The 21,078-nt window shown below is 33.0% G+C and overlaps 1 protein-coding gene across 4 annotated transcripts in view; it reads left to right on the forward strand.

The window, feature by feature from the left end:
- kcnab1b (potassium voltage-gated channel subfamily A regulatory beta subunit 1b) overlaps positions 1–21,078 on the forward strand; it is a 105,692-nt gene that overhangs the window by 62,494 nt on the left and 22,120 nt on the right. For 3 of the 4 annotated variants that reach the window (XM_009298790.5, XM_073929593.1, XM_678582.11), the window contains 5 exons: positions 2,327–2,406; positions 5,760–5,804; positions 5,925–5,969; positions 7,626–7,669; positions 17,122–17,208. In XM_009298790.5, coding sequence (XP_009297065.3) covers positions 2,327–2,406; positions 5,760–5,804; positions 5,925–5,969; positions 7,626–7,669; positions 17,122–17,208 — 301 coding nt within the window. Of the gene's footprint in view, positions 1–2,326; positions 2,407–5,759; positions 5,805–5,924; positions 5,970–6,652; positions 7,464–7,625; positions 7,670–17,121; positions 17,209–21,078 lie in introns of those variants that run through there. The other variant, XM_073929599.1, reaches the window with a different exon arrangement.

Below are 21,078 nucleotides of genomic sequence, written 5' to 3' on the forward strand. Positions count from 1 at the left end.
AAGAACGCTTTCTTTGTCATTCCAGATGACTTTATTAGTCAGTTATTAGAGTCATTGCAGAGATGTATGGATGCAGTCCTCCAAGCTCATGGGAGTCATACACAATATTAATTTTTTCTCCACTGCACCATGACTTTAAAATCTATACTGTACGTTATTTCTGTTACATGACAAGACTTTTGTCTAAGCAAAGTCAGACCTTACTGTCCTAATTAAGTAGTTAAAAATCAAGGCATGATCATATTTTATTTTGGTAAAAGAAACGTAATAAGAGTCCTTTGCCTTTCATATAAGCCACTTCTGATACCAAATGGTCAACTAGAATTCAAGTTATTATGTATTGTTCCTAAAACATGGATAGGCGACAAGACTTTTGTCAGGTAGTGTATATATTTTACTATATTATATATCATTATATTTAATCATCATATTATATTATCATAACAATATTTTTTTAAGAAACCAGAAAGAAAGTGAATATAATTTTAGATGTTAGACTATATTTGGTTTATTGCTGCATAATTATTGAAAGTGGTAGTGGTAGGCCATTTAACGTCAGCATTTCTTAACCTGATATCACCTAATAAGTCTGTTTTCATATGTTTTACATTTTTATATATATATTATTTACATGGATTAAGCATACCAAGGGACTCAGACAAATTTGTTTTTATGAATCATTTTTAGAAATTGGTGTGATGTGCAGGTGAGCAAAGGACACAAGCACATTGGTCACAATGTCAGTCTGCCACATGATAAGACAGAATATCTATATTAAAAAGGAGTGCTGTATAATGCACAAACAAAACAAGAATTTAGACAATAGAAAGGAACAAAAAACGAGAGAGCTTTTTTTTAAAGCTTAATTTACTTTAACCTTGAACTCCACAAATGTTGTGTCTTGTGTAAAATACTCCAGAAGACAAACAAATGTCTGTCTAATATAATATCTAATATATATATGTGTGTGTGAGGTTTATGTGTGTGTGTGTGTGTGTGTGCGTGCGTGCGTGCGTGCGTGCGTGTGTGTGTCTCGAGGCACATTTTTTTAAAAGGTTGCACTTATGATTAATGATTTTTACAATGCTATGTCATGTGTGAGAAATTGCAAAAATGTACTCTGTGTGAACATCCACTAATGATGCCTTTTCAGGCTGTTTAAAATTAGTCATGAAGTGTCTCAGTGGTTTCATATCTTGTGCTTTTAAATGTTGAATATAGTTGTGGGACTGCAGTAACGTTGAATTTATCTCACTCTTCGTCACAGCTAGTTGTTGTGTTACTATATATAAAATAATGAGCACAATTTTTTAAAGGCATCCATGCATAATAATAACCTTGTGTTAATATGCGCATGAATGCCATTATACACTGTACATCTGGCAGAAAATCTGTCTTTAGAGAAATATATTATTTATTTAATGCGTTATGTGACAAACACTGAGGTGTGAAGAATTAAAAAACACTGTCAGATGCTATACATTTCATGCATTTCCCTATATACAGTACATCAAATCAATATAGGACATTAAAGGGATAGTTCACACAAAAATTTATTTTTACTTACTATTTACTCTCCCTCAAGTGGTTACAAACATTAATGAGTTTCTTTCTTATCTTGAGAAGAAAGATGAAAACGTGTAACCAATGACTTCAATAGTAGGAAAAACAAACACAATAGAAGTCAATGGTTACCGGTTTCCAACTTTTATTCAAAATATCTTCTTTTGCATTTAACATAAGAAAGAACCTCATAAAGATTTGAAACAATTAAAGGGTTGCCTTTTAATAATAACCAGCATGTGGTTGGTATTTTTGGAATGAATTTCTTTCTTCTGGTAATAACAAAGCAGCCATCGACTTCCATAATAGGACCAAAAATACTATGGAACTCACTTGGCTGTATTTCTCTTAACATTCCTCAGTATATCTTTCTTTCAACAGAAAAAAGAAGCTCATAAATAAAGAACGACGAAAATTTTTTATTTTATTTGAATTATCTTTTTAAGAATAACATGTCCTGTTTCACAGTTCTCCAATTATTTCCTATACCAACTGCACTGTCCATAAAAATAAAAATGACAAAAAAAAGGCTCGCAGTATGTCTAAAAAAAGTTCAAATTTAACTAAACTCTGGACAAATCAAGTGTGATGGACGTGGATGTTTTAAAAGTGCTTCACATGGCAGTGAGTCATGTGGAGTGGATTTAAAGAGCTCTGCTTTCAGGAAGGTGAGCGCTCGATTATCCGTTCACACACTTCTGAGCTCTCTGCAGTGTGATTGACAGCTGCATGCTTGATATATGTGTGTGTGTGTGTTTTGCAGGTTGCAGAGCAGCTGATGACTATAGCCTATGAAAATGGGGTGAATCTCTTTGACACTGCAGAGGTCTACTCAGCTGGCAAGTGAGTTTGGCCTTTAATTAATAGCAACAATAATGATCTTTTGTGTTTTCTCAAATCTAATATTACCTACTATACAGTAGTTTATTTAATGGATAGTATGTAAACTAGGGCTGTGATGCCGCCTGGTATTAACATGTGTTTTCAACCAGTCAAGACAAGGTTGTAATAAGTATTCAACCGAGGCTCATGGGAAATACGTGCCTCAGCCTATTTTTTTGCAAAACATAAAATCGGTTGCTCTGGGTAAATTTTGTTGCACGTTTTAAACGACAAATCCACAAGAGGGCGTTGTATACATTTTTTGTGAAGCTGAAAAATATGTTTTGTTACAATGGTAGATTTTGTTGTACGTTTCAGTCTTGTGTCCACACATACATGAGTATTTTTATAAACAGAGTTTTCCCTGCCTTTTAAAAAATATCTTTGTCCACATGAAAATGCAAAAACGCACTGTGAAATGTGCATTTTTATTTAATGTTTGACGTAATCTCAACTGAATTATAAAGAGAGGGCGGGGCATAAAGTAGTTCCTCCCCTTAAAACAGCCAATTGTGTTTTGTTTTTGTTACAGCTCTGCCAGTGAAAGGGGTTGAGCTCAAGCGCATCAAATGAAAATTTGAAATAAGAAAGGTCTTGAAGGGGGTGGGGCATGATACTAGAGAGCATATGATTGGTCAAGATTTGATGAGAAACTGAAGTATGAGGTGATGTGTAAAAAATCATCGATCCATTTAGGTGAAAATGAAAGCTGTGAATGTTTATATCAGGTTTACATCTTCTAAACGTCTTCTAAACATCTAAAAAAAACTTTAATTGAATCCTACAGGACCTTTAAGGTCATGCCGAAATAACAGGAGGTGATAAAAGCCTTTTATGCTAGGTTAAGACCAAATGCAGAATGTTCACGCAAGTAAGTTACATACAAATTCAAGGTAAATGACTGAACAGAGACGATTTACCGTCACAAGTCAAAGACTCCTTTAAATTAATTTGTGGTATTTATTTGACATTGTGCAATAAGCTGCATGAAAATAGTCCTTTGTTTGTCAATATCATGTCCTGGTAAATGTCATTAGTGTGAAAAGGAACAAACATAGCTGGATTCATACTGCCCCATAGCAATCGTTTTACCTACAAACTGAGTAACAGTTCCAAAAGAAAATGAAGGCACGTATTTCCAATGCAGTTGCAGATATTGAGTGAACAAACTCATGTTATGTTGCTTATGAGCAAACAGTCAAGCTAATGCAAGTATTTGAATGGCAACTACAGTTGTGATTGAAATCAGTATGTTTTTGAACAGTAAAATAAAGTATAGCTTGTTTTGGTGTGTTTTCTCAAACGCATCCCATAATGACTATGTTTGGTTAGTAGGCAGAGGGTAGAAGGTCTTTTGTGGCTGTTCAGCATCAGACATTTACAGTGGAAATAAATCAAATGTGTTTTCAACTGCTACTAAAGGTCGAAAGTGGACAAAATGTCCATGGTTTATATAAATGAGCATTTCGTCAGGGTGACCACAGGCCAAAATAACAAACAAAAGAATCTATAAAATAAATCCACTAAATTACCTATTACTATTTTTAAAAAATACAAGAATCTTACCTTACTCCCTAACATAAACAAAGTCAAAAGTAATCAGATAAATAGGCAGGTCACCCCACACGCTCAAACTCTCAAAAAATATTTAAACATATGATGGTCATCAATACAAAGTTGGTTGTTGTTGGTCGTCGGCCGAAGGGGTGAGGGAAACCCAGGAGATCCACTCCAAACAACGAACGCACAGAAATGAGCTCTTCGAACCCTGCCGGAAGCTCCTTTTTATACGTGCTTTTGCGACCAGCAGCCAATCAGATCAGGGAATCACGCCAGTATGGGAGCCTATGAAACAACAGAAAAACAACAAGGAGGCGGGACAAAAGAAAAAGAGTACAATCCGCAATAATAAACAAATAAAAAACTTCAGTCGTAACAATAATTCAATATATATAATGCAGGATTGAAATGACTAGCTAAGTAAATGATGACAAAATGGACATTTTTGTGTGAACATCCCCTTTTTAACATCTTATATTATAGTGTCATCACTGCACTCTTACATGAGCTGTTGTTTTGCATCCAGTTACCAGTCAACTGTGTGAAATGTAATATGACTTACACAGGTCTGGGGTCGACATGGTGCATTAACTTCATTAAAAATTTCACACTTCTTTTTTGTTACTACTTAATCTAATTAACATGTTAAATTAACAGCTTATTAAAACACATCTTAAAGGGATAGTTTAACCAAAAGGGAAAATTTACTCAGTATTTACTTAGCCTTAAGTGGTTTAATGAGTTTAGTTTTTTGCAAAACCTAAAAGAAGATATTTTGAAGAAAGCTTGAAACCCGTAACCATTGACATCCAAAGTAGTCTAACGAATAATATGAAGGTCAACGGTCGCAGTTTTTTGTTTTTTTTTTTTCAAAATATGCTGTGTTTTACAGAAGAAAGAAACTCAAATAGGTTTATCAAGTAAAGGGTGAGTAAATAATGACACAATTTTCAATTTTGCATGAACTATCCCTTTAATACCAAGTCGAGCCTGTAAACGTCACATCCAAACTCCTGCAATCGGATTGATCTAAAGCTGTTAGAGGCATAAGATGCAGAAGGGAATTCACTTTTGCAACGTTTGTGCACACATTGTCTGCATCAGCTTTGCATCAAATGTAATAAAGGAATTCTGCAGTCTGTCTGTGGTGCAATCGGCCACAGATTTAGTGCTGAATGAAATTTATATTTGGCAATTCCAGAAGGCTGCAGACCAGATCTGAATGCTGAGTAGAGCAGGATACAAACGACAACAGCAGTGGTAGTCTTCCTAGGAGTGTAGATCATCACTTCACCATTGTAATCGGGCACCTACACCAGCTGTTAAAAAAAGACAAAAGTCTGGACATGAGTCTGCTTGTAATGCTTTTCCTTTTAAGCATCCTTTTGATGAATTACTGCTTAAAAAACAGACTAACATTCATTTCGAATAAGCTCAAATTTTCTTCAGGACTCTGTGGACAATAGACATAGCTCAACATTAACTGCGTCAGGCACAGAACGCTGACGTTTGTGAATCTGGCAAGTTATAATGAAACTCATGCATAAAAGACGGTGTGTTTGTCCTGAAAAGAGTGACAGTAACTGTATGTTTAAAGTGTATGCGAAGCTCAGTGCTGTGGGGGCTGTTTATCAAATTCACCTCACAGTCTCATACAAACAAACAAACAAAAAAGAAAGACAATCTCCACAAATCCGACAGTGTATTCTTTATTTAAATACAAAGTGCTTAAAATGCATGTTTCTCGTTCACAGGGCTGAAATAATCCTAGGAAACATTATCAAGAAGAAGTGCTGGAGGTATTTGTCTTATCTTTCTCGTGAGGGGGGGATCATGTTGATCAGTTTCTTTGGATGAGAAATGAATGCCTTCGCCTTTATACGTACTCTACAGTATAATCTGTCTATGTGTGTTTACAGGAGATCCAGTCTGGTTATCACCACTAAACTCTACTGGGGAGGAAAGTAAGTATCCATTCAACATTTCATCCACTGTTCGATCCTACTATCATCCACTCATCTATCTGTTTTTTTCTATCCTTCTATCATCCACCAATCTATCATCCATCCATCTTTCATCTGTTTTTTCTATCCTTCTATCATCCACCAATTCATCATCCATCCATCCATCTGTTTTTTCTATCCTCCTATCATCCACCAATTCATCATCTATCCATCTATTTTCTTTCCTTTTATCATCCATCCAATCATTCATCCATTTGTTTTTTCTATCCTTCTGTCATCCCCAATCCATTCATCTGTCTTTTTCTATCCTTCTATCATTCACCAATTCATCATCTATCCATCTATCTGTTTTCTATCCTTCTATCATCCATCCAACCTTCCATCCATCTGTTTTTTCTATTTTTCTATCGTCCACCAATCCATCAATCCATCTGTTTTTTCTATCTTTCTATTATCCATCCAATCATCCATCTATTTGTTTTTTCTATCCATCTATCATCCACCAATCCACAATTCATCCAACCATCCATTTGTTTTTTCTATCCTTTTATCTTCAACCAATCCCTCGTCCGTCCATCTGTTTCTTCTATCCTTCTATCATCCACCGATTCATCAATTTATTTTCTTTTTTTTCTATCCATCTATTATCCACCAATCTATCAATCCATCTATCCATTCATCAGTTTTTTTCTATTCTGCTATCATCCACCAATCCATCATCCACCCATCTGTTTTTTTCTATCCTTCTATCATCCACTATTCCATCATCCATCCATCCATCCATCCATCATCTGTTTTTTTGATCCTTCTATCATCAATCCAACCATCCATCCATCTATACATCCATCTGTTTTTTCTATCTTTCTATAATCCACCAATCCATCATCCATCCATCTGTTTTTTATGTTCTTCTATCATCTACCAATCCATCATCCATCCATTTACCAACCATCCATCCATCCATCTATACATCCATCAGTTTTTTCTATCCTTTTATAATCCACCAATCCATCCATCAATCTGTTTTTTCTATCCTTCTATCATCTACTAATCCATCATCCATCCATCCATCATCTGTTTTTTGATCCTTCTATCATCCATCCAACCATAAATCTATCTATACATCCGTTTTTTCTATCCTTCTATCATCCACCAATCCATCCATCCATCAATCTGTTTTTCTATCCTTCTATCATCCATCCATCTGGTATTCTATTTATTATTCTATCATTTGATTTTATTGTTGTCTATTGTTCCATTCCCATCCATCCATCTATCCATCCATCCATCCATCCATCCATCCATCCATCCATCTGTCCATCCATCCATCCATCCATCCATCCATCCATCCATCCATCCATCCATCCATCTGTCCATCCATCCATCCATTGTTATGTTGTTCTATTCTTTTATCATCCATCCATTTATTCATCTGTCATTCTGTTGTTCTACTGTTCTATCTATTGTTCTACCGTTTTATCTATTTTTCTATCTGTAAGTAACTTTTACTATAACAATTACTATTATTTTCTCCTTAAGATTTAGACTTTTGGCTTTTTCTTTCTTTCTTTCTTTCTTTCTTTCTTTCTTTCTTTCTTTCTTTCTTTCTTTCTTTCTTTCTTTCTTTCTTTCTTTCTTTCTTTCTTTCTTCTCCAGGGCAGAGACAGAGCGTGGGCTTTCGAGGAAGCACATCATTGAAGGTATATATCCTCCTCCTTTCTTCTAATTCTCGTGTCGTAATTGACCTGAACCTTTTCATCCTTCTTTTCTTTCTCGGTCCCTCCTCCCTTATTGATTTTTTTTCAACCTCTCTTTCTCTGCAGTAGACTAGTGTGTGGCCCTTGTTCCTAATAAAAGCTCAGCACCCACACCAGCATTCATTCTTAAACAGTGTGAAATTCTCTCTCTCAAAGAGTTGCTCTTCAAAAACACTTTTACAGTCAAACTAAAATAATAATTTAACAGTAAACATTCAAATATTCAACATATGCTGCTGTTAAGAATGTCATTTACTTAATCTGTTTTTCAGGATCTTTATTATTCACCTCACTGGCAAATTTTGCATGTCCAAGTAAATTAGCTTTATTTCAAAGTACAGAACCATATATAGATATTTATTCAGGATATGAGACAAAAATGAAGAATACGATAAAAAATGATCACATTTATATTATATCTTATACATTTATTAACTTGTTTAAAACCTTTCATTTTAACCACTTGATTATTGCTTGATTATGAGTGAAAATTTTCATGCATTATTATTCTGATTTGATCTCGGCAATATTACTGTATTAATATGAGATTAAAGTGCTGATTTAGGAGATTTACATATTTATAATGACATTTTATTCCATTCCTTTATTCATTCATTAAGACATGTTTTAACCTAAATTTTGCATTTATAAATATGTATTCTGGATGTTAGACAAAAATGCAGCTTAATAATAGTAATAAATAATATAAAACTAATATAAATAAAAAAAATTAAGATAGCCTTGATCACTATTTTAAGGGTTTTATTTGTTTATTTATTTAGTTTGTAATATATTATCTATTTACATTCTAATTAACCAATAATATTTAATCTTTCAAAAGCTGACAATCCTAAATGTTTCTGACACACTGATACTCAAAGTAAAAAAAAAATTTTGTTGTTGATTGTAGGAGATTTTAACATGTACTACAGAAATCAGAACCAAATATACCAAAAAAGACAAAAAATGATTATAAAAAAATTAAAAAATAGATAAACAAAAAATTAAAAAATAAAAATATATATGGGAGACACGATGGCTCAGTGGTTAGCTCTGTCGCCTCACAGCAAGAAGAGTCCCGGCTGGGTCAATTGGCAGTTTGCACGTTCTCCCCGTGTTCATGTGAGATTCCTCCAGGTGCTCCGGTTTCCCCTACAGTCCGAAGACATGCAGTACAGGTGAATTAAATAAACTAAATTTAAAGAAAGGTGATTTAAGTGACTTTGAACTTGGCATGGTTGTTGGTGCCAGACGGGCTGGTCTGAGTATTTCAGAAACTGCTGACCTACTGGGATTTTCATGCACAACCATTTCTAGGGTTTACAGAGAATGGTCCAAAAAAGAGAAAATGTCCAGCGAGCGGCAGTTCTGTGGGCACAAATGCCTTGTTGATGCCAGAGGTCTAAGGAGAATGGCCAGACTGGTTCGAGCTGATAGAAAGGCAACAGTAACTCAAATAACTACTCATTACACATGAGGTATGCATCTTTAAACGCACAACACTTGTTCAACCTTAAGGCGGATGGGCTACAGCAACAGAAGCCCACACTGGGTCCCACTCCTCTCAGCTAAGAGCAGGAAACTGAGGCTACAATTCGCACAGGCTTACCAAACCTGGACAACAGAAAATTGGAAAAACGTTGCCTGGTTTGATGAGTCTCGATTTCTGCTACGAAATTCGGATGGTAGGGTCAGAATTTGGCTTCAATAACATGAAAGCATGGATCCATCTTGCTTTTTATCAAGGGTTCAGGCTGGAGATAGTGGTGTAATGGTGTGGGAAATATTTTCTTGGAACTTTAGGCCAATTAGTACCAGTTGAGCATCGTGTTAACGCCACAGCCTACCTGAGTATTGTTGCTGACCATGCCCATCCCTTTATGACAGCAGTGTACTCATCTTCTGATGGCTACTTCCAACAGGATAACACGCCATGTCGTAAAGCGTGAATCATCTCAGACTGGTTTCTTGAACATGACAATGAGTTCACTGTACTCAAATGGCCTTCACAGTCACCAGAGCTCAATCCAATAGAGCACCTTTGGGTTGTAGTCGAACTAGAGATTTGCATCATGGATGTGCAGCCAACAAATCTGCAGCAACTGCATGATGCTACCATGTCAATATGGACCAAAATCTCAGAGGAATTTTCTAGTACCTTGTTAAAGCTATGCCACAAATTATTAAGGCTATCCTGAAGGCAAAAAGTAGGTCCCACCCCGTACTTGTAAGGTGTACCTAATAAAGTGGCCAGTGAGTGTAGATTTATATACACAAATATATAAGTAAATGCATGTACATCAACATACTATATAAAGGTACATCATATGGACAACGGTTTATCAATAGCAAGTGATAGAAGTTATACAGAAAAAAGATTTGTATCAGCTTTCTCCAGTAATCCAAAAAATGATATATTTACATTATATTATAACGATCAACCGCAAAATTAAACGGTTCGAAATCATAACCCTTAAGTGCTTCATTTTAAACCTTCATATAATAAATTCTGATTATTTTTGTTTGCTCTCTGTATTGCTAAGAAGTGATGAAGGCAGACTGCTGATTTTAAGAGAGTTTAATAACCGTATTGTAATTTCAGTTCAGATTGAGAAAATGTGCTGTTTGTATACCACTAAACTAATTGAATCCTTCACATGCTGCGCTCATTTCTCCAGTTCTTCAAGTTATTTTTATCACTCCAGCTTGTGTGTAGTTTTCCTTCCTGGCTCCAATCTCTCTCTCTTCCCCTTCCTCGCTGTTACTCGTGTTTGTTTGACATTGTTTGTGGGTTAGAAAGAAACGTCTGTTTATCATCTATGTACTTTATAAAAAGCTCCCTGCTAAGAATATCTCCTCCACAAACCCAGAAAATACGGAGTGATTAGAGCCATGGCGGAGGCGAACACAGGGCTGAGATTGGCTGGATTACAGCGGTTTGGGTTTTTTTTTTCTGTCAGATTAATTTCAGTATGGCTGAGTCATGAAAGCTATCTGACAACTTTGTTTCAACACACCTGGTGTTTGCGCTTCACTGTCATTTTCTCTGGCTTTCTTTCTCAGCCAAGATTTTTTGGCATGACTGTAAAGCATCAGGTTTTTTTTGCCGGTGCATTACTTTGTATGAAATAAGAAAATGTGATTTGAAAGGAAAAAAAGTTAAACTAGAACAAAGCATGCGGAGTGACCCTGGAAATAGTTTGGACACTTAAGCAGTACTCAAATAACAAAAAAACAACTTGAAATGCCATTGCAATAAATAATAAAATGTCAAAGCAAGTGGCATTTATTTGAAGGAAAAACAGCACAAGCATGCTTTTTGTGCAAAACAGATTGTAAAGTTCTAGTTAGGCAAGTTATTGTATAACGATGGTTTGTTTTGTAGACTATCGAAAAAAAAATATAGCTTAAAGGGGCTAATAATTTTGTCCTTAAAAATGGTGTTTAAAAAATGTAAAACTGCTTTCATTCTTGCCGAAATAAAACAAATAAGACAAAATATTATCAGACATACTGTGAAAATTCTCTTGCTCTGTTAAACATCATTTGGGAAATATTAAAAAAAAAGAAAAAAATCAAAGGGGGGCTAATAATTCTGACTTGTATATGTGTGTGTTTAAAATCTTATACTGTATTACTTTATGTTATAGTACCTTCATTTGGGAAGAAAAAAATTGTATTGTTTCACCCAGTGTCTTATTTGTTTTATTTTGCCTAGAATAAAAACAGTTTTAAAAAGTTTAAATGCTTTTTATGGTCAATATTATTAGCCCTCCTAAGGATTTTTTTTTTCAATTTTCTACAGAACAAACCCTCATTATACCCTAAATTGCCTAAATAACCTAATTAAGCCTTTAAATGTTGGGACTTGTGGAGTTGCACATCAATGGATTTTCTCTTCAGTGTTTGGACTTTCAGCAGTGAAAATTAAACCACACTGAACTGAACTAAACTGAACTTTAACTCTGAAAACTGGACTGACACAGTTTCAATTTACTAGAACAGTTGAATGAAATTACAGTTATTCACACATGTGCCTCTCTAAACTATTTTCCCCCTTCATAAACTACAAAAGAATACATTAGGCAGAACGATTTTTTTCTCTTCAAATGGGAAACAAAGTTGTTAGAGCTAAAAAACATTTCATATTACTCCCATATTCGATAGTTCTGTGTGTGGAAATGACACAATTCAAAAGTGCGCAAATTATATTCGTAAATTCAAAAGACAATTTAAAAATACAGAATCCAATTTGTAAATTCAAAACACAATTCAAAAGTACGAAAATCAAATTCGTAAATTCAAAAGACAATTAAAAAATACACAAATACAATTCGCAAATTTAAAATATGCTTCAAAAAAACACAAATCCAATTCGTAAATTCCAAACACGATTCAAAAAGACACAAATCCAATTCGTAAATTCAAAACACGATTCAAAAAGAAATAAATTAAATTTATAAATTCAAAACACGATTCAAAAATACACAAATCCAATTCGTAAATTCTAAACACGATTCAAAAATACACAAATCTAATTCATTTGTCGAAAATATTTATGATTTTTACTTGTAAACTCACAAATTGTGTATTTACAAATTGACAAATTGTATTTTGTAAATAAATGTAAATTGTGCTGTGCATGTATGGATTTTATTTTGTAAATGTATTATTTATGAGACTGATCTGACTCCATATTTTAGTAGTTTCAACAAACAGAAAACATTTCCTGAGTGAGTCAGATATGGATACAGAGAATAAGGTTGTTTGTGGCAAAATTAACACTGATGCAAAATAGTAATGATGTCATCATATACAAATAATTAAAGTGTAAAATATTCCACATTTAGATTAGTTCATATTAAAAACTGAATTTAGACAAACATTTAGTCCTAAAAAGTTGCAAAATGAACCATGAAGTGAAGTTTTATTTTGGGAGGAGCACGCACAGACACACACACATACTCCATCTGGACCGTACACTCACTGCAGATGGAGTATGTGTGAAACAGGTGTATGTGTTTGTAATTGCACTCTGGATAGAAACAGTGCTTTTAATTGACTGTTTTTTTTAAGTGTTGAGCCAATCTCAGACATATCTGTTAATTATTTGAATGCAGTGGCCAATCTGAGGTTTTGATAGTCACTCAAATAAAGAATTCATGCTTGCAAGTTCCCTCACTATAACAAGTTTAGATCCAATATACAGTACATGTAAATCAATGATTCATTGTGTATTGTGAAGAGCTTTGTTGATTATAAAAGAGCTTTGTGAAACTGTGTTGACAGTTTTTTAGTGATTTTAAGGCTTTTACATGATTTTATATGTACGTATGTATGTATGTATGTATGTATGTATGTATGTATATATCAGTCACTTACCTGCTGACTTACTTACTTTCCTTTGGCTTATTGCCTTCTTTTATCATTTTAAATAAAACATAATAAAATAAATTATTGCAATAACCAGGGCAATAATCTGGAATTTATTATCAAATAAAAAGTATATATCTACACATTTGTATATAACATAAGATTTTTTATACATTTTTCATTAAATAAAGCCAATTGTTTTGGTTTAATTAAGCAGTTATATTGATTGAATTTTTTCACCTCACTTTAGGAACAGAAACATAATGCATTTAAATTGACAACAAAAATACAAACTACAAAATTTCAACTAAATTTGATATCATATTTTTATGTTTTAACCAATTTGGGTGTACTATTTTTTGGACTGTGATACATTGTAAAGAATGCTGGATTCCACACCATAATTTTTTCTTGAAGAAAACAAAGAAATTAAGTTAACTTATTAGTTTTTACAAATTTAAGTGAATTGAACATAAACAATTTAGTTATCCCCCAAAAACTCAAGAATTGTGTTATTTCAGCTCATTTTATAAAAGTAGTTTCAACAAACAGCAAACATCAATTTTATAATGTAGGGACTGTTGTTTTTTTTTCATTAAATTAGTTCCAGTTTTGACTTTGGTACTGATTAATCTAATGTATATGGACAAATATAGTATTGTAAAGCATCATACAAAAAAATAATTTAAAAGAGAGATCTGTGAGTGCTGTACTCATTTATGCTGAACACTGTTCACTGTAAAAAAAAAAATTCCACACAATCGATTTGTACTGGGGAAACATGAAGGAATTAATTTATTAGTTTTTACAAATTTAAGTGGTTCGAACATAAAACATTTAAGTTGTCCCAAAAAACCCTCAAGAATGGTGTTGTTTCAGCTCCTTTAAAAAAAAGTAGTTTGAACAAACAGCAAATGTCATTGTTTGAGTGCATATATAATCAAACACATGACAAAACCTGGCTGAGGCAGGAGGAACTAACTAATCTTAACTACAACCTACTCAGATCCAAGGTTTGTTGTTAACTCCTGAAAATAACAATCATAAAGAATCTTCCGGTTCAGTCTAATTAATATGCTTATAACAAAACACAAAAAAGAAAAGAAAAAACAAGGAAAACAACAACAGGAAACAGACGGAGGCTTTCAGGTGAAATAATCAGTCTCATAAAAAAGATGAAAGAAAGAAAAGAGCATGGCTTCATAACACCCCAAAATGCGCAAGAAGTAGCATTATATCATTTTAATAAAATTGTCACCACAGGCACATATTTTCCACGAGGTGAGGGCTGCATTCGGTGTTCGACAGGAATGACGTTCATCAAATAATAGCTCAAATTGAGGTCATTTCCACGCACAGAACTATCAGATATGAGTAATATGAATAGGATATTTTTCATGATGCATTTTGAGCTCTAACAACTTTGTTTCCCATTTAACGAGCAGAAAAATAATTCTACCTAATGTATTCTTTTGTAGTTTGTGAAGGGGGAATATAGTTTCGAGCGGCACATGTGTGAATAACTGTAATTTCATTCAACTATACAATGAAACTGACTAAAAAAGATTAAAAATGAAGACTTTTGCTGTCGCTCAATGATCGGCATTGATTTTGAGCTGACAGCCTGAAGTGGGAAAGGGATGGAGGGATGAAAGAGAGAGGAAGTGCAAAAATAGGAACAGGTGAACTGGTGAAAGAGGATTAAAAAGAGTAGAGCTTTGCAGACATAAGAGGAGAGGAAGAAGAAATAGATGGGGAAGTAGAAAAAAAGATGAAGTTTTTTTTTTTTTTTTGCATATATATATATATTTTTTTTTGCTCTTGAATTATTAGCCCTCCTAATTTATTAGCACCCCCTGTATATTTTTTTCCCAATTTCTGTTTAACAAAGATTTTTTCAACATATTCAAAATTATAATAGTCCTAATAACTAATTTCTAATAGCTGATTTCTTTTATCTTTGCCATGATGACAGTACATAATATTTTACTAGATAGTTTTCAAGATACAAGTATTCAGCTTAAAGTGTGGTTAAATTCAATTCATCCTCATTTCACTACCTCTTTTACAATGTAGATTTTGTTAAAGCAGCTTAACATAGAAGTTTTTAGTAGACTGAAACTGCCAGTTCAGTTTTTTTAGAGTTGAAGTTTAATTTAGTTCAAACATTAAAAAGCAAATCCATCAATGCGCAGCTCCACAAGTCCCAAAATTTAAAGGCTTAATACGGTTAATCAGGCAAGTTAGAGTATAATGATGGTTTGTCCTGTAGACAATTAAAAATATATATTCCTTTAGAGGGCTAATAACATTGATGTTCATTATCAAATAATAGTTTAAACTGAGGTTTTGGTTTTGAACTACTAATTGGATTTGCGTACTTTTGAATTGTATTTTAAAATTACAAATTAAATTTGTGTATTTTTAAATTGTGTTTTGAATTTACAAATTGTATTTGTGTATTTTTGAATCGTATTTTGATTTTGCAAATTAGATTTGTGTATATTTTAATCGTGTTTTGAATTTGCGAAATGGATTTGTGTATTTTTGAATCATATTTTGAATTTGCGAATTGTATATGCGTATTTTTTAATCGTCTTTTGAATTTACAAATTTGATTTTCGCACTTTTGAATCGTGTTTTGAATTTACAAAGTGGATTTGTGTATTTTTTAGTTGTCTTTTGAATTTACGAATTCGATTTGTGCACTTTGAATCAAGTTTTAAGTTACGAATTCGTTTTGTGTACTTTTAAATCGTATTTTAAATTTACGAATTGGATTTGTGTATTTTTAAATCGTGTTTTGAATTTATTGATTGGATTTGTATATTTTTTAATCATATTTGGAATTACGAATTGGATTTATGTATTTTGGAATCGGGTTTTGAATTTACCTATAGGATTTGTGTACTTTTGAAAAGTATTTTGATCTTACCTCAGCTGGGTCAGTTGGCGTTTCTGTGTGTAGTTTGCATGTTCTCCCTGCGTTTGCGTGGATTTCCTCCGGGTGCTCTGGTTTCCCCCACAGTCCAAAGACATGCTGTACATGTGAATTGGGTAGGCTAAATTGTCTGTAGTGTATGAGTGTAAATAAGTGTGTATGGATGTTTCCCAAAGATTGGTTGCAGCTGGAAAGACATTCGCGGCGTAAAACATGTGCTGGATAAGTTGGCGGTTCATTCTGCCTTGGGGACCCCGGATTAATAAAGGGACTAAACCGAAAAGAAAGTGAATGATTGAATGAATTGTATTTGTGTATTTTTGAATCGTGTTTTGAATTCGATTTTGTAAATGTTAATGGTGCTGTGCATGTATGAGTTTTATTTTATAAATGTATTATTTTTAAGACTGATCTGGCTCCATACTAAAATGAGTAATATGAATAATACATTTTAAATGAGCTGAAATCCGCTGCGTAAAAACGTGCTGGATAAGTTCGCGGTTCATTCCACTGTGGTGACACCGGATTAATAAAGGAGCTAAGAAAAAAAAGAAAATGAACGAATGAATGCGAACACAGTTCTTGAATGTTTTGGGGGACTAATTCATTGTTTCATGTTTAATCCACTTAAATTTGTAAAAATGAGTACGTTAACTTAATTCCTTCATGTTGTCTCCACACAAATTGATGCATTTATTTTACAGTGATGATTTACTGCAGATGCACTGCAACTTGAATACTACTGAACCACAAATGATAAAACATACAGACAGCAAACGCACTGCAGATGGTGTATTTGTGAAACAGGCTTTGACAATATGCTGTCATTACACCTGAGGGTGCTATTGCTTTCTGTAGAACTGGACCTGGTATGGTGCCACAGGAACCATGCAGAAATGACTAATCATTTATTAAAATTACACAAATAAAAGTTGCTGCTGTTTTATCTACTGATAATTTCAGCTGAAAATGGCAGTGGCATTTTTGCAGTATTTTCTAGCGAGTCTGGGAAGGTCAAATCAAACTGTAACAACAACAACAACAAAATCATAATCATTTCTCTCCCTTTCCTTCTGTATAGGTCTGAAGGGCTCTTTGCAGAGGTTACAGCTGGATTATGTGGATGTGGTTTTTGCCAACCGCCCTGACAGCAACACACCTATGGAGGGTAAGTGAGGCTTAGGCCACTCCATCAAAGTCAATGCAGAGGCGCCTAGCTTTGGTTTTCTGCATCACTTCATTGAGAAATGTGAGGCAGTTCATAAAACAATGCAAGTATACACTGAATTTGTAGCACTGTCACTGAAGCAGCTATAGCAGGCATTAGCATAAACCATAGGCCGGGTGTCTCTTTACTGTCATAGTGCATCCACAGTTTGAAGAGATTCTTGCAGAGCAGGTTAGTTTATGTTGATTTGTTTTTATCTGTCTGGATCAGGGGTGTCAACTCCTCAGCCCTACAAGGTTTAGTTCCAACCCTGCTTCAACACACTGGCCTGTGCAGTAGGTTCAAACAAACCTGAAGCACTCAATTAGTGAACTGAATCGAAAGTTCTAAAACAATTGCAAAAACGAGCACATTTCCGCATCGCAGATTAAGGTCAATAGCAATAACAGTACATTTTAACCTTGTGAAGACCTTTTTTGGTCCCCATGAGGAAAACGGCTCATAAGTCAAACATAATGAAGTATTTTGAAAATGTAAAACTGCAGATTGTTTGCTGTGAGGGTTTGGTTTTGGGCTAAAGGATAAAATATACAATCTGTAGAGTAAAAAAAATCATTACGTCTATGGGAAGTCCCCATAAGGATAGCTGTAAAAGTGTGTGTGTGCAACTGTGTGTGGGATGGTAGTATATGTGTGTAAACCAGGATGTAGGGTGCTATTTCCATACGTTTTAGGGGGCCGTTTTTTTCACCAAGCTGTTATCATAATCCCAGTCTGACCTCTCTCTCGCTCTCTTTCAATTTCTGTTGCACCACAGTGTTCAGTAAGTCTCCTTCTTACACACTCTGCCCATCACCATATCTGTCTTTTTCTTCTTTTTCTTTTTCTTTCTCTCTCTCTCTCTCTCTCGCTCTCTCTCTCTTTCTCTCTCTCTCTCTCTCTCTCTCTCTCTCTCTCTCTCACAGTCTGACGGGGATTAGAGAATTGCCCACTGGGTACACAGTGTATTTTAAGCTGATCTTTCCCTGCTGTGTGCCCAAACTTTAAAGCTCACACACACACACACACACACACACATACACACACACACACACACACACACACACATATTTATTTATTTTATTTTTATTTTTATATTTTTATTACTAAATTTATTTATTTACACACAGTTGCAATCAGAATTATTGCCCCCCCTGAATTATTAGCCTCCCTGTTTATTTTTCCCCCAATTTTGTTTAACAGAGAGCAGATTTTTTAAACACATTTCTAAACATAATAGTTTTATTAAATCATCTCTAATAACTGATTTATTTTATCTTTGCCATGATGACAGTAAATAATATTTTACTAGATATTTTTCATGATACTATACACCTTAACGTGACATTTAAAGGCTTAACTAGGTCAATTAGGTTAACTAGACAGGTTAGTAATTAGTCAAGTTATTGTATAACGATGGTTTGTTCTATAGACTTTCTCTAGAGGAAAAAACAGTTTCAGACATACTGTGTAAATTTCCTTGCTCGTCATCAAGGAAACATCATTTGGGAAATATTTAAAAAAGAAAAAAATCTAAGGGGGGGGGGGTGCAAATAATTCTGATTGCAACTGTATTATTATTATTAAAATTATTATTTAAATTAATATAATTTATTATTATAATTACTAATTTATTTATATAATGTTTATATTATTATTATATTAATATTTTTATTGTTATATATTTTTATTTTTCTACACTTTTATTAATATTTAAATTAATATTAATTATTATTATTATAATTACTAATTTATTTATTATATATATATTTATGTATATTATTATTATTATTATTTTATTTTTTTATATTTTATTAATATATTTTTATATTTATTTACATTTTTATTTTTATTTAAATATTATTTAATATTATAATAATTACTAAATATTTTATTTTATTTATATATTATGTTTATATTATTATTATTATTTTATTATATATATTATATATATATTATATTTGTAATTTTTATTTAGTTACAATCATTTTATTATTTTTTTTATGAATTAAATTAATAATAATTACTTTCTTAACTAATTTGTTTATTTTATTTATATTTAATGTTTATATATATATATATATATATATATATATATATATATATATATATATATATATATATATATATATATACATAATAATTATTTATTTAAATTTTTATCATTATTTACATTATTATTTAAACTAAAATTCATTATTATTATTATAATTACTAATTTATTTATTGGTGGCGACCCCAGATTAATAAAGGGACTAATTTAACTTCACTATAAATTAATACATTTACTTTATTTTTAACTTTATTGCTAATTTTATTGTAGTTTATCTTATTTAACTTCAATATAGTTTTGTATCCTCCAAGGCAAATTGGCAATCCCACGCACACCTGATTTCTGCCATCGTACTATTTTAGGATTTCTTCCTGTCTGTATATGAGCGAGTCTTATCAACGCGTAAACACATTTTACATCAGAGTTACCTGCCAGAAAACTAATGCGTCGACTTCCTACAGTGTGAGGATAATCTCAAGAGGACATTCCATACAAATCAGAGCTTTAGAGCGGCTGCCGTGGAGATCTATCAGGCTAAAACATTTAATCATCATTCTGCCATCAAAACCGCAATGACTTTAATCCAAATTGATGTGCAACGTGTTCCTGGCACGTACTTTTCAATCCTCGTGGGAAGATAATGATAATTGGCTATTTTAATAAACGTTTTGGAACGAACTTGAGAACAAATGTGACTAGCCTTGTTCTCCCTGGAGACTTGTTGGTCTGTTTTTGCAAATGTCTTGGTACTGTACGTTATGTTTTGAATTTAAACAAGGTCGGTTTGTAGGATGTTTAATTATAGCATTGATTATATAGTTTAATTTTTTATATATATATTTCTAGTGCTAGAGATTTTTGTTAGTTTTTTTACACACTGAGGTACATAAGTACACTGTTAACAATTTCCAGTAGAGTCTATATTGTATCTTATACTGGAAGCAATTTTGCCAGTAACTTACTGTGAATCAATTACAGTAAAAATACTGTATTTACATTTACAGCAGCATTTATTGTGCTCTGTGTATGTAAAGTATTGTATATACTGTATTTACTGTAAAATATACAGTAGTTTTCACCTACAGTAACATACTGTATAACCATTCTACAGTACAATACAGCTTATATAATAGTTAAATGCAGTGTAATTTACAAAAATTGTTAACAGTAGAGCTTAAAGGTATAGTTGCTGTTATTTTATTCACACTCACACATTCACACCGTACAATGTGTTATAGGGGGATTCATTAAATTTAGGGCTGATAACTTCTAGAATGGATTCTGAAAACTGTTCCTCACTGTTGTTTGAAGTTCTATTTCGATTCCTTCCTTACAGTAGTAAATACTGTAAAAGAAAACTCAATTTGAGCAAATAACCTTATGTTGTATTATTTTTAATTTATTTTAAGTATTGTGCCTGAAATGCATTTGCACAACTGTCAAGTAGAAACGACTAAGTGTATATACACTGAAATAACCATAGCGCTGAAATAAGAAGCGCAGTTTATCTGTCAGTCAGATGTGTGTGGATGTTTTGTTATAATAACAGCAGGCTAACAGCACTATTTAGAAGAAAAAAATAAAGATAAAAGCAAATCAAAAATAAGACAAAAACTTTCATATCTACTCAGAGAGAAGTTCAAAATCTATAATTCAGTTTCACTAGTTTTATACTAGATCTTCATCTAAGCTGATTTAAGACAATCTACACTGTAAAAAGCGCTATTAAAAAAATTAATTGAATTGAATATGCTAAAGTCGTTTATATGATGGCTACA

Source organism: Danio rerio, chromosome 2 (genome assembly GCF_049306965.1).
Source record: "Danio rerio strain Tuebingen ecotype United States chromosome 2, GRCz12tu, whole genome shotgun sequence".
NCBI classification, from domain to species: Eukaryota; Metazoa; Chordata; class Actinopteri; order Cypriniformes; family Danionidae; genus Danio; species Danio rerio.